Source organism: Pongo abelii, chromosome 11 (assembly GCF_028885655.2).
Source record: "Pongo abelii isolate AG06213 chromosome 11, NHGRI_mPonAbe1-v2.0_pri, whole genome shotgun sequence".
Lineage (NCBI taxonomy): Eukaryota > Metazoa > Chordata > Mammalia > Primates > Hominidae > Pongo > Pongo abelii.
The window spans coordinates 126,034,868-126,049,040 of NC_071996.2; the positions used below are offsets into that span (position 1 = coordinate 126,034,868).

Consider the following 14,173-nt stretch of genomic DNA (forward strand, 5'->3'; position numbering starts at 1 on the left):
GTTTCTCAATGATGAATACATGTCAAATGTAGAAAATCAAAGCTAAACCCCTCAGTTTTCTCAAACTCATGCAACATGAACTCTCATCAATTATCTTGTTTTATCAATAAAGAAAGAAATGGGATCTTGTTATGCAGGAGTAATCTGTTCCAATGTGATGTTCTGATGTCTGAGGAGCACGTCTGCCTTTCAGAACAGATCCTGCACTCTGCTAGTGCATTTCTCCGGCACTCCACAGGGCTTTTACCCAACAATGCAGCTTCACACACAGACACCACATTCGTATATGGCACAAGCTGGCCTAATGCAGGGAAAGGGTGGTCTCTACCCACACAGCCAGACAGTGCTTTCTACTTTATTAAACATTAAAGCCCAAATAGATGTTCCCTGTGGAGGAGGACTTAAGGACACTAGGGGAGGAGAAAGGGACACCTGGGAAGAGAATCACACCACAGAGACCAATCTTCACAAAAAGGGTCCAATATTGATTTCTAGGGAGGAGCAGGGCATGGTCAGCTCAAATTTGGTGATAACGTCAGGATGAAGGACCCCAAGCTTCCCGACGCTTTGACCCCTGGCAAAGATCTCTGCACATCGCCCGGGGAAGAAAGCAGGCCCTGAAAAAGAGAAAGTGAGAGAAAAATCAATGTTTCTTCTGGCAAAACGTCAATAGACGTTTAACACTAAAAGCTCACTAGTCTACTTTAAAAATAACTATTCTTCTTTAAACCACTGGCTATGAAAAGAGAATGCTTCCTCATACTTTCTAGTATTTAAAAGAAGGATTTGCTATCAAGAAACTCTTGCAAGGAAAAAATCCAGGGCAAATATGAAAATAAGGGTCCTGTATTTTTGGTAACAGGGGCCCGAGCAGGAAGGATGAAATCATAGAGGCTGCTGAAGGTCCACAGTCAGAAGTCCCAGGGGAACTCTGCCTGCACTTGGAACCGGTCCTAAAAAGGACAAAAGGAAAAAAATGAAACATAAAACTGATGAACTTGCATGGGAAGAACCTGTTTTCAGACAGGTTTTTCCACAGCAACGCTCACTGGATTAAGACACTGACACTGAATTCATTTGCTCTGTACAACTCTTCCTCACTCTTTCTCACCTCATTACATAAAGAAACTGGAGCCGCAGTGTCATAGGCCGGCTACCGAGGGAACCACACCTCTGATGACAGTCCATGCTACCAGAAGGCAACCCACATTCCCGTCTGAAAAGAGCTTTCTAAGCAGTTCTGGAGCATCTACTGTAAAACCACAGCAAAGGCCAGCCTAACACAAGTCTGGGTTGATACCTCATTTACTTCAAGACAGGCAGAAAGTCCTCTTTATCTGGGTGCCAATGCACTGATACAGCTTACCAAGGCAGTAACAGTTCTTGAGATTTACAGAGCTAAAAATGAACATATAGGCCCACTCCATATTCATGAAATTACCAGTGCCACAGTAATTTATCAATGTTCTGTACTCTCCTGAAGTTTACAAATATGCTGACTCATTGCTCTCACCACCAACTTGAAAAGGGATCAGGCCTGCAGCTCCTGACCGATTCAACAGAAACATTTACTGGCATAAACTAAAAATACCCATGCAGAGCTGGGCCACAGCGTCCAGCCTGCCACTTCAGAGTGAGTGCATTATTGATGAAAGAGTAAACTGCTGAGTCTCTACTAATGGTTCCAAGGTCAGCATGCTTAAGAAATACAGAATCAGGTTGGAGGGGAGGGGAACCCGCTACTGTCAAGTTAGTACCACAGAGACAAAGGACAATTACATATATTTCTTGACCAGCAGAGAAGGATCTTTGTTTATATTTCTGGGGAAAGAGCTGGAAAACATTCTAAATTGTCATTCTTAAGTAAACCCAAAGCAACAGAGGTGAAATATTAAGGTGGCCTCTTTTTCACATTGCTCCAAACTAAACAATTCTGCCTCACTGTCTTTTAAAGCAAGAATTTCAGTGACTGCATTTAACTATCTGGCTCTGCGCACTAATCCACACTTGGGGTGAGGATAGGGAGGGAAACCAAATAAAACAATGCAGAAACCAAACCCAACTAATATTATAGAGCCTTAGTTTCATGTGAATATTACTAAATCTGATAAAGATGGTACATTTTAATTCTATCAAAATAAATATCTAACTTAAGAGACAAAACTCTCCTCCCCTCGACTCCCCAAAGGAGAAAAAAATCTTCAAATGACATGTAAGTAAAGATTATATAAAGTGTTGATGGTAAGCAATATAATCAAGAACTGCAGAACTGGAAGGACTGCTGGGAATTATTTATCCCAGCACCCCGGCACCCCTATACAGAGCTAGACTTGAATACAACCACACTACCTGAAAAAAGACACCAGGTTGCTGTGGTTTTTATGAACTTTTATCTTATTAATAGATTCAAGGGGTACGTGTTCAAGTTTGTTACCTGGGTATATTGTGTGATGCTGATGTTTGACACCAGTCTATTTTTAAGGGACACTCAGAAAGGCAATGTTCAGGATCTTCCCTGATAACTTTACTGTGTTTAAGAATCCTCATTGTACCAAAATCCATCCTTTCATCTATCTTCAATTCCAATTTGATTGGTTTCATTTTTACTGAAGCATAAAACCAAACTATTTTAGAATCTAAGCCAGATGTGCTAGTTCTAACAATGTTAGCAAAATAAAGCCTAAGAGATAACAGCTTAGAATTTTTACTTCATAAAACAACTTTTCGAATCAGCACTTTTTTTAGCAAAATTCAGTTATATTCTTCTTCAGTTGCCAGCTCTACCTCTCTCCAGAAGTTTGGATCAAACTTTGCTTTAGCTCATTAATCAGTCAGGTACTTGATCAGACAAAAATATTTGTGTCACTAAGTATAATTTTCCCTCTTTCCAAAGAAAAGCAAAAAAGAACTAAAATTCACATTATGCTTTATTTAAAACATATCCAAGTATATGAGTATTCTACATAACATAAATATCAAAAGCTCTCACCTGTCACCTGGGCACATAGACCCATCCAGGCCACTGCAGCATCTCAAACTGCTCTGGGGTCAGAAGGCCTTCACAGCAGTCCAATGGAGCTGATAGCACATACAGGAGCCTGCTACCTCTTGTCCAATACTAATCATCCTCCCCTACCAACTCACTCGTAAAAAGGAAGCCTGCTGCCCTATCATCCAATACAAATTATCCTTCCCTACCAACCCACATGTAAAAATGAAGCCCAGTCATAAGATTCCCGTATAAACTCGACTTTGCTGAAACTGCACACTTGTGAAACTGACCTTGTGAAAAATGAAAAAATGGCAAGTTAAAATTGTCATCACAGTTTAAACACTTCTTGTGATTTTCTTATCGACTCCTTTTTTCAGCAAGGTTAAGGTTCTGTCCTCCTCATACACAAATTAAGTGGTACGCACATAAAAGCTCCTTCAAGTTGTCTATTGGTACAACAGAGAGAACCTAAAAAATGTGCCACTTGACAGATATTACATGTAAACTAGAAATACTGAAGGAAAATATAACGTTACTAAAACAGAAGTATTTCTTAGTGCTTTTGAAAACCTTTAAGGTTCAAACCAAACTTTGCAGGCAGAAGTGAAATGCTTCAAAGGACAGAAGAGAGCATAACTACTTCACTAAGAAAACAAGGGAGATATAGCCGACTTGGGCAACAATTAGGCCCTAGAGTTAAAAGATGAGAGCATCTCTCTCCACTGTTGGCAGAAAGGGGGTAGTTGAGCACAATAACTCCGGTAGATTAATGTGATCATAGTGCTCTAGCTAGGACTAATGCATCTTAAAGCAGAGTATTTCCAGAAGTAAAAACAGTCACATCTAAATGGAACAAAATATGAGTCTAGGCTTGTGAAAAATCAGACCTGGGTGGTAGCCAAAGGCTAACCTTACAGCATCAACAAACAAAAACATATTTTTAGAGAAAGAGCAGCATGCTGTGTCTAGAAACATAAAGTTGCCATTTCAAAGAAAATGACATCGCTTTGTGAAATGGGAATTCTAAAATTCAAATTCTATAAAGTACATTAGTTTTCTCTTACTGATGTTTCAAGATGCGCAGTATTACAATTTTCAATCTGAGCCCAAAATGCTCCCCAGCAAAAAGCCTCCCAGCCCACTTTTCTACCTACTTCCTTACGCTGGTTAAACTCTCAGCTTTGCTGCTATCTATCACAGTAAACGGCTTCCAACATAAAACATATGTGGGGGAAATAGTGTTCTCTGTTGAAATACATGTGAAAGTCTGGACAAAAGAAACATCAGGTAAGCACAAAAAAGAATTCAATTTCCAAAACTTAGTGGGGTGTCAGTAAGTCCCTTAATTAACGCCTTTGTAGCATCTCCTAGAGGTCTGTAATTGTCTCTGTGCTCAAACGGCAGGACCACTCTGAGGACCTTGGGGGTAATTCCTGGGCCTGCAATCCAGCACAGCACCCAGTCTTTAGCACATTTTCTGGCTAATTGACCATCAAAGAGTTTGTAAGCTCCCTCTCTTGCTCATTGCTAAACACTTTTCACAGTTTCTTTTTGCCTCATCTTTTTTTTTTCTTTTTAAGAGAAATATTATAGGCCCAAAGTTTGGATAAGCTTTACACATAGAGTCATTCCTATAATTTTAGGGAACATTGGAAGTAGAAGCTTAAGGGGGTAACTGAGCAGACCCCCTAATCTGAAAACATTAGAAGGTGTTATCAAGCACCTTCTTAATCAGGGTCTTAATTCCTGATCTTAATCCCCCTGCTACTGGCTATATTCAACTCATTCATTTGGTATTTTATTTGGCCCATCTATAAAAAGTCATCTACCCGTACAGTTTTATTTTTCCTTTTCTTTTTTTACATTACTAATACATGATGTGAGGCTCGAACCCACATATTGTACTGCTTGCAATCTGGTACTTAACCACCCAAAATTTCTGCAATAAAGAAATAAGAACAAAATATAAAGTGGGGGGGCAGGGAACACTGGAAAAGGAATGTCCATATGTCACATATGTCATAGCAAACAACAGAAACTATCATAATGAGTTTTAACTATACATAAGTCTCCAACTTCAGGAATGAACTAAAAAAATACAAAATTATATAGATATTGTAAGCCACTGGGCCAACTGAATGTACTGTAAATATGTTCTAGGTGACTAATTATGTACTATGGAGTGAAGGGAGGAATAATCATTTCACAGGCTGATTCAGGGGCTGGCATCTACCCAAGCCCTTCTCCTCCCAGAAAAGGGGAAAAAAACATCTCCAGTGTTCCATTCTGGGGTGAAATTGACAGGGTGGGTGACAAGGCAAAGTGTGGAATGAGACTGGAACCATAATTTCCTACAGAGGAGGAACTTCCTCCTGGTTTCCCACTAGTTTTCTAAGAATGCAGTAACAGGAATTGTAGGACTCTGCTGCCAGCCCATCAACATCACCTTCCTTTTCTAAACAATGTTGATTTAAAGGAAGAGACAGCATACAGAGGCTATAAAACGAAACACACACTTATCCCACGTGAGCACGGTGTCATTCTTAAAGGTGGCTGTTCTTGAAGTTTTAGAACCAGCAGTTTTTTGAGCGCACCGATGGACTACAACAAGGGGAGAGAACTCAAGGGGGAAAACGGTACAATGTAGGTAAGACATTAGAGCTTATAAAAGGAAAGAAAAAGGTTTAGGAATATGAGGAGGAAAAAACATCACTATTGAGATATAAGCACAAAAACATTTTTTCAGATCCTAGTACACTCAGTTGGGAGAAAATGTCTCTGCAAAGACCATTTAATTTGTAAGTGGAGACTGAATGATTTCCAACTGGTAATATAAAACACCTATTTTCCCCTGATGTATACAATTCTTCACCTTGCATTTGAAGTGCAATATTTATGGTACCTAAAGTCTGTAAAGAAAGGGGACCTAATCCCTTGAGTTTAATGGCCATCTTTCATCCCTTTCTGAAGATCAAAAGAAAGAAAAGCCCCTCACACAACTTTACAGTGCTAATCCCAACACACCTGCAGACACCATTAACTCTTAAAGTGAAGGCAACTTAAACTTCACTTAAACTGAGGGAACTGGTACCTACTTAACCCCACAGCATGGAACTCAGAGAGCCCATGACGCAGCAACATTCCATCAACACAGGGTAGGGCATACTATTACAAATCCGGACAGGATCCTGTAGGACCTTACGCTTCAAAAGAAATCAGCAAAACCCACACTACCTAGTCCTCTAAGTGATGGAGAAATGTCTTCAATAAACAACCATCTTTTAACAATTACCACAATCTCCTTGTGACTAAATATTTAGAATCGTAACTCCAAAATTTCCCAGTCTTAATTTGTGTACAGAAATTTATCATTTATCATTTATTCCTGTGGTTTTTACTTTTTAACATTTCTTATGAAATGTTTAGTTAATTAGGGCAAATACGAAATGATTAAATAGAAAATGCTTGGGAAACGTTGAGATCTATTTTAAAGTCTAATCTTAACTATGTGACTCTCATGCACACATGCACACTCATATTTTAAAACCTAAAGGAGGTCAGGAATGTTGGAAGAGCTTCAAGATGACCCAGCTAATTGTAACTTTAAATCACTCTCAAACTGTGTAAAACCAAAGGATTTTTACCTCTAGGTTAAAAAGTACCCTCACTGTCAGTCTGTTTTGAAAACTTCTGTTCTTAAATAATGCCATCATTCTATATTTGTCTGACACCCATATCATTTTCCCCCAAAATTTTCACATTTCTTCAATATGTATAGAATATATTTAGAATAACAACTTCAAAAATAAAAGAAATCACTCTGCCTTCTTGGGCCAACAAATGGTTCTTTACCCAGTCTTTCACCTGACAAAAATCTTTAAGGGGATGATTTCTCAAACCAAAAGGAATAATTTATTACTTCCTCCATAAGTACAGTGAAATAATTAAAAAGAGACTGTGGTAGGGCTAATTAAGGAAAGAATGGAAATGTCGACTATATGAGATTGTATCCAAATTTCACAGTTAGTTAACTTATTCAATTGAGACCTTTAGCTAACTTAGTGCAAACGTAACTTTAAACATGTAATTTTGATAGCTGTTTTAGTTTCAGAGTAAGATTTCAGGTGACAAGTAGGGCATGTAAAAGAAAAAGGAGGCCGGGCACGGTGGCTCACGCCTGTAATCCCAGCACTTTGGGAGGCCAAGGCTGGAAGATCACGAGGTCAGGAGATCGAGACCATCCTGGCCAACATGGTGAAACCCTGTCTCTACAAAAAATACAAAAAAATTAGCTGGGGCCGGGCGCGGTAGCTCATGCGTGTAATCCCAGCACTTTGGGAGGCCAAGGCAGGCGGATCATGAGGTCAGGAGATCGAGACCATCCTGGCTAACACGGTGAAACCCCATCTCTACCAAAAAATAGAAAAAAAATTAGCCGGGCGTGATGGTGGGCGCCCGTAGTCCCAGCTACTCGGGAGGCTGAGACAAGAGAATCGCTTGAACTCGGGAGGGGGAGGTTGCAGTAAACTTAGATCTCACCACTGCACTCCAGCCTGGGTGACAGAGTGAGACTCCATCTCAAAAACAAAGAAAAGAAAAATGAAAGAATAATGAAATTGCAAAAACATGGCACCTCGCCTTCTATTCACTCATTCCCAGTGCAGCCCTGGCCAAGCCCTTCGTGGGACAGACAAGTTACAGATGGGAAAAAGTGAAGCACAAGGAGATCAGGAGGCTTGCCCTAGGCAAGCAATAGTAGAGGCTGGAGAGTAAGCAAAAGGTGAAGAAGGGGCGTGGAATCGGCTCCTCTGTGTGTGGCCCATAGGCACATAAGGCCTTACTAAAGCAGAATGTTTTTAAGCTTTTGGTCAAGCTGTCCATTTCATGTTTACAAACTTCTTCTGGTTTACAATTAAATAAACAAACAAAACTTAAGAGAAAATAAGAAAGACTGACAGTTCATCATCTTCCACCTTAGGACATACCCAAGTAGGGTCTGTAATATTAATACAGCACAATACTGACAAAACCTAGAGCCTTCCATGGAAAACAGAACTATTTATTTTTTAAATCCCATATAACACAGGTACTTGTATGAATAAATTTCAGATTCTTGAAACAAAGTTGGAATTATTTCAGCAGATAAGTACCACAGGGACACCATCTAAAAAGGCAAAGAAAAAGAGCTGAAATATTAGAACCTGTGGCAGAAATTCCTTCTGAATTTAAACTCCTGCAGAATCTTAAAACCGGAAATGACCTTGGAAGCAATCCTGTCCATTTCCTTCACTTAATATATGAAAAAAATAGATACTAGACTAGACAGGTTAAGAAAACAGGTAAGAGCAGAATTGAGATCAGAACTCAGGTTTTCCTGAAACCCACTCTGTAGCTCATCCAATGTTGCTTTTCTCAAGACAGATAGACCTAAGATCTACTCCAAGTTTACTCTGAAGAGATTTACACATTCCAAAATGCTTTCACAAATTCTTGCAGCCTCCCCTGACAACTCTAGGGTGTTGATGGGACAGATACCGTCATTGCCATTTTCCAGATGAAGAAACTGGTGTGAAGGAATTAAGTCTTTAATCACATGGATTAGTGACAGAATGACTTGCCGCAACACGCAGTGTTATACGGACTCTATCACAGTTGATTAGCATGCATCCTAGGGTTTTACAAACAACACATTCATTACACACAGGTAAATATTATATACATGAATATTATACATAATAAATATTATATATAATGAATTAATGTCTATTCCATCTTGGGACTGCTTTTTCAAGTGAGTTTATATTCACGTGTCTAAAGACATTTTAATCACATTCCATTATATTTATATGCCATAGCTTGTCAACTTATTCTTTAAGTATTTCATCCTGAAGTTGTTTCCTATTATTCATTAGTATAAATAAGGCTTCTACAAGCATAGAGTCTTTCTTGGATTACTTCCCTTTTCTAAAAGTAGTATTAAAGGTGAGGCATAGTGGTGCACACCTGCAATCCTAGTGCTTTGGGAGGCTGAGGCAGGAAGGTGGCTTGAGACCAGGTGTTCAAAACTAGCCTAGGCAACATAGTGAGACACCATCTCAAAAAAAAAAAAAAAAAAAGTACTACATAGGTAAAAAGAAAATGAATCATTGTATAGCTCCTTATATAGCAAAATGTTAAACAATGCACTTCTAGTAGTGGTACTAGCAACAAACCACAAATAGAAGATTATATTGATCTCATCTTGTACAACACCAATAAAAAACTTTCTCCTGCATAACACAACTACTGCCTTTAAAAAAAAAAATTCCACTGGCAGGAAAAAAAAAAGTCCCAAATCAACCTAGGAAAATAATTCCAAGAGGAAACCTTTTTTCAGAGAATGCAATTCACAAACTAAAGGACTTTAGGGATTATGAGAGTGACTAGAAACCTTTATCTTCTGAAAGGTGAGTGACAAAATATAGTGACTCAGAAGGGGGAAAATGAGGGTTCTGGTTCTTGGAAGGGGAGAAGTAGAGGAAAGTACAACTATGACACAAAAAACCCTTCAAGACAGGAAGGGCCAGGGGGTCTTGAGACATTTTACTTGGCCTCGTAAGACCCTCAGCAAGAAGATCACATTCCTGACCCACAGCCCACATGAGCCAACAGGTGCTCAGATGTGTTTCCAGGGTTGCCCAAGTCACCCAAATGAATGACAGTATTCATTTCTCAAAGAGCCCAAGGTTAGGCCACAGCTATTCAACCCCAGTGTAAAACAAAATAATTGGTCAAAGTCAAAACCACAACTGAGACCTCAGTAAAGTTAACAGGCCTCCTATCATTTTTATGAAGGTATTGGGAATACTTTAAATGAATGTCAATCTGTTGGATTTCTGCAATGATGTAATATATATATAGAAGAGTAATTTAAGCTAAAAAGCAGAAAGGAGTCTCTCAAAAAAGGAATAATATGGGGAGAGAAGAAATGTGCTGACAGATGAATGAAACTCTGGAGAAGACAGATCTCTAATGGATGTTCTGTTATGTTTCTGCATCCCCACTGCCCCAAAAGTCCACAGTAAAAGAAACATTTCCAATTTTTAAACAAAGCAGATTATGGATTAACATATTTTTAAAAATCAGAGCAAGCATTTAGTTATTAAAGGTTTCTAGAATCTTGCTTGTTAGAAAGAAATACAGGGAATGTCAAAAAAGTGGTTTTTCAACAATTTTTGAATTTCCTAGATAAACCATAATAGATACGCTATTAGCTTCTGAGCAGTTGGAGTCAAAAGACAGTTGACAAACTGAAAAAATAGCATATGTATATCATGAAGGGTTGACAGCCACACTACATAGGAGGTTCCTAAAACTAGAGAAGATTGACAAACCTAAAGAAATAAGTAAAAAGACAGGTGGATCACAGAAAAGGAAATAAAAACGTCCTTGTAAACATGTAAATATGTTACACTTGCTCACGGCAAGGGAAATTCAATTAAAACTACAGTGAGACACCATTTCCCATCTGAAAGACTGGCAAAGACAAGAAGTCTGGTGACCACAGCTGTGGAGAAATAAGTCCTCTCAAGTGTTGCTGCCGCGTTTGTACAACGTTGGAACTAGAAATCCTATGGAGGGGTGTTTGGCAGTGTCTGGTGAAAATATGAATTTATTTACTTTGTCCCAGTGATCCCACACTTCCAGGAATCTGTCCCAGAGATACAGTGGCATTACCAAATAACATATGCACAAGACTATTCGCTGTAACACAATCTGTAATAGCAAAAGATTGGAAACAACTCAATGTTAATCCACAGGAAATTAGTTGATTACACTGTGGAACTCCATAAAATGAAGTACCCCAGAGAAGTCAAAAGGAAGGAGGAAGATCTCTATATGCTGCTACAGAATCATCTCCAATGTAGGCTGTCAGGTAAAATGAAGAAAGGTACAGAACAGTGTGTAAAGTATCAGCCCCTCAGCTGAAAAAGTGGAAGAGAATAGGAACACACACACGCAGGTGTGTGCACACATACATCAGAAGGATAAACTGAAAACTAATAAAAATCATAACCTATAGAGGCAGGGAGAGAACGGTGTGGAAGCCAGAGTTCTCTCTACGTCCCTTATTTATAGCCTATATTCTAAGTACAAAAAGTAATAAGGATAAATTTTAAACTGCTTTCAATAATCATATTGTTGATAATAGTATCAGTATTTTTATTTTGAAACTATGATAGACAAATAGATAAGTGGAATGAGCAAACAAGTAATAATGTAAATTCGGGCGCAGTGGCTCACACCTGTAACCCCAGCACTTTGGGAGGCCAAGGAAGGCAGATCACTTGAGATCAGGAGTCAAGACCAGCCTGGCCAACATGATGAAACCCACCTCTACTAAAAATACAAAAAATTAGTCGGGTGTGGTGGCAGGCACCTGTAATCTCAGCTACTCGGGAGGCTGAGGCAGGAGAATTGCTTGAACTCAGGAGGCAGAGGTTGCAGTGAGCCGAGATCACGCCACTGCACTCCAGCCTGGGGGACACAGCAAGACTATGTCTCCAAAAGAAAAAAAAAAAAAAAAAAGAGCAATAATGTAAATTCACTAGGAACCAAGATTCTCAATAAAGAAAAAGAACTAAACTAACACAGGAACAGAAAACCAAGCACTGCATGTTCTCACTCATAAGTGGGAGTTGAACAACAAGAACACATGGACACAGGGAGGGGAACATGTTAAAAGCAAACTGAAGCCAGCTTCAAGGGATTCCTGCTGGCCAAACTGGGGACAATTTGAGCATCAAAATAAATGACTGTAATGGATCTAAATACACTGAATAAAATCAGCAAAAATGAGTCCATACTGACATAACTAAGTATATAGGAAAACTGATTAGAAACAGTATATTTACATAATTTCAAAGCTCTTCCCCCACAAGATATTTCTTAATTATAATGGAGAAAAGAATAACTTTACAGTAAAGACGACTGGTAGCTTCAACCTTAATTAAGTGATTACAGTGAACATATCAGTTATGGGATAAATGAAAATTGTATGCCACTTCATAGCATGCATTGGGAAGTTAGCATTACTTCTCTACCATTCCTCCAAAGATGCCTAACAGGAATTTAATTAGTGAAGAAACATCAGACAAACCAAAATTGAGGAACATGCTACAAAATAACTGGCCTGTAATCTTCAAGTGTCAAGGTCACGAAAGTGAAGAAAAGACTATTCTAGAAATCACCAGAAGGAGACTAATGAGACATGATGGCTGAAGAAAACAAGTGACTCTTTGCTATTGATATGGTTTGGCTGTGTCCCTACCCAAATCTCATCTTGAAATGTAGTTCCCATAATCCCCATGGGAGGGTCTGGGTGGGAGGTAATTGAGACATGGAGGCAGTTATCCCCATGCTGTTCTTGTGATAGTAAGGGAGTTCTCACAAGTTCTGATGGTTTTTTAAAAGGCATTTCCCCCTTTACTCACTCTCACCCCCTTTACTCACTCTCTTGCTGCCCTGTGATGAAGTGCCTTCTACCATGATTTTAAGTTTCTTGAGGCCTTCCCAGCCATGCAGAACTGTGAGTCAATTAAACCTCTTTTCTTTATAAATTACTCAGTCTTGGGTATTTCTTCATAGCAGCATGAGAACGGACTAATACAGCTATAAGGGACAATTGATAAAACTTGCATAGGGCGTAAGGGTTAAATGGTGGTTAACATAAACATCAACGTTCATCTGATTTTGATGATTATTATTACGGTTATAGAGAATGACATCCTTGTTTATAGGAAATATACACCAAAGTATTCAGGGGTAATGTGATATCAGATTAGCTCTCAAACAGTTCAGAAAAAAAATTTTTGCATACCACTTGCATTTTTAAAATAAATTTTGACTATTTCAAAATAAAAAATTAACAAAATGGGGACTTCAGTTATAGAAGTTGCTTAAAGGGAGCTTCCATCCAATTCCCCCCGAAAAAGTTTTAAAAATTATTGCCCTGAATTTGGGGTCCAAGATAGCCGAATAGGAACAGCTCCAGTCTACAGCTCCCAGCGTGAGTGACGCAGAAGACAGGTGACTTCTGCATTTCCAACTGAGGTACCAGGTTCATCTCACTGGAACTTGTTGGAAAGTAGGTGCAGCCCACGGAGTGTGAGCCAAAGCAGGGCGGGGCATCTCCTCACCCAGTAAGCAAGCGCAAGGGGTCGGAGAATTCCCTTTCCTAGCCAAGGGAAGCCGTGACAGACAGTACCTGGAAAATCAGGCGACTCCCACCCTAGTACTGCCCTTTTCCAACGGTCTTAGCAAACAGCATGCCAGGAGATTATATCCCATGCCTGGCTCGGAGGGTCCCACGCCCACGGAGCCTTGCTCATTGCTAGCACAGCAGTCTGAGATCGAACTGCAAGGCTGCAGCGAGGCTGGGGGAGAGGCGTCCACCATTGCTGAGGCTTGAGTAGGTAAACAAAGCAGCCCGGAAGCTCGAACTGGGTGGAGCCCACCTCAGCTCAACAAGGCCTGCCTGCCTCTGTTGACTCCACCTCTGGGGACAGGGCATAGCTGAACAAAAGGCAGCAGAAACTTCTGCAGACTTAAACGTCCCTGTCTGACAGCTTTGAAGAGAGTAGTGGTTCTCCCAGCACAGAGTTTGAGATCTGAGAACCGACAGACTGCCTCCTCAAGTGGGTCCCTGACCCCCGAGTAACCTAACTAGGAGATACCTCCCAGTAGGGGCCGACTGACACCTCATACAGCCAGGTGGCCCTCTGAGACAAAGCTTCCAGAGGAAGGATCAGGCAGCAACATTTGCCATTCTACCATATTTGCTGTTCTGCAGCCTCCGCTGGTGATACCCAGGCAAACAGGGTCTGGAGTAGACCTCCAGCAAACTCCAACAGCCCTGCAGCTAAGGGTCCTGACTGTTAGAAGGAAAACTAACAAACAGAAAGGAATAGCATCAACATCAACAAAAAGGACATCCACACCAAAACCCCATCTGTAGGTCACCATCACCAAAGATCAAAATTAGATAAAACCACAAAGATGGGGAGAAACCGAGCAGAAAAGCTGAAAATACTAAAAATCAGAGCACCTCTTCTCCTCCAAAGAACTGCAGCTCTTCGCCAGCAACGGGACAAAGCTGGACGGAGAATGACTTTGACACGTTGACAGAAGTAGGCTGCAGAA

The 14,173-nt window shown here is 40.0% G+C and overlaps 1 protein-coding gene across 2 annotated transcripts in view; it reads right to left on the reverse strand.

Annotated features, from left to right (window-relative positions):
* Positions 1–279: 279 nt before the first annotated feature.
* FARSB (phenylalanyl-tRNA synthetase subunit beta) overlaps positions 280–14,173 on the reverse strand; it is an 83,531-nt gene continuing 69,637 nt past the window's right edge. For both annotated transcript variants that reach the window (XM_002812914.6, XM_063713067.1), the window contains exon 17: positions 280–617. In XM_002812914.6, coding sequence (XP_002812960.2) covers positions 466–617 — 152 coding nt within the window. In that variant the 3' untranslated portion in view covers positions 280–465. The remainder of the gene's footprint in view (positions 618–14,173) is intronic.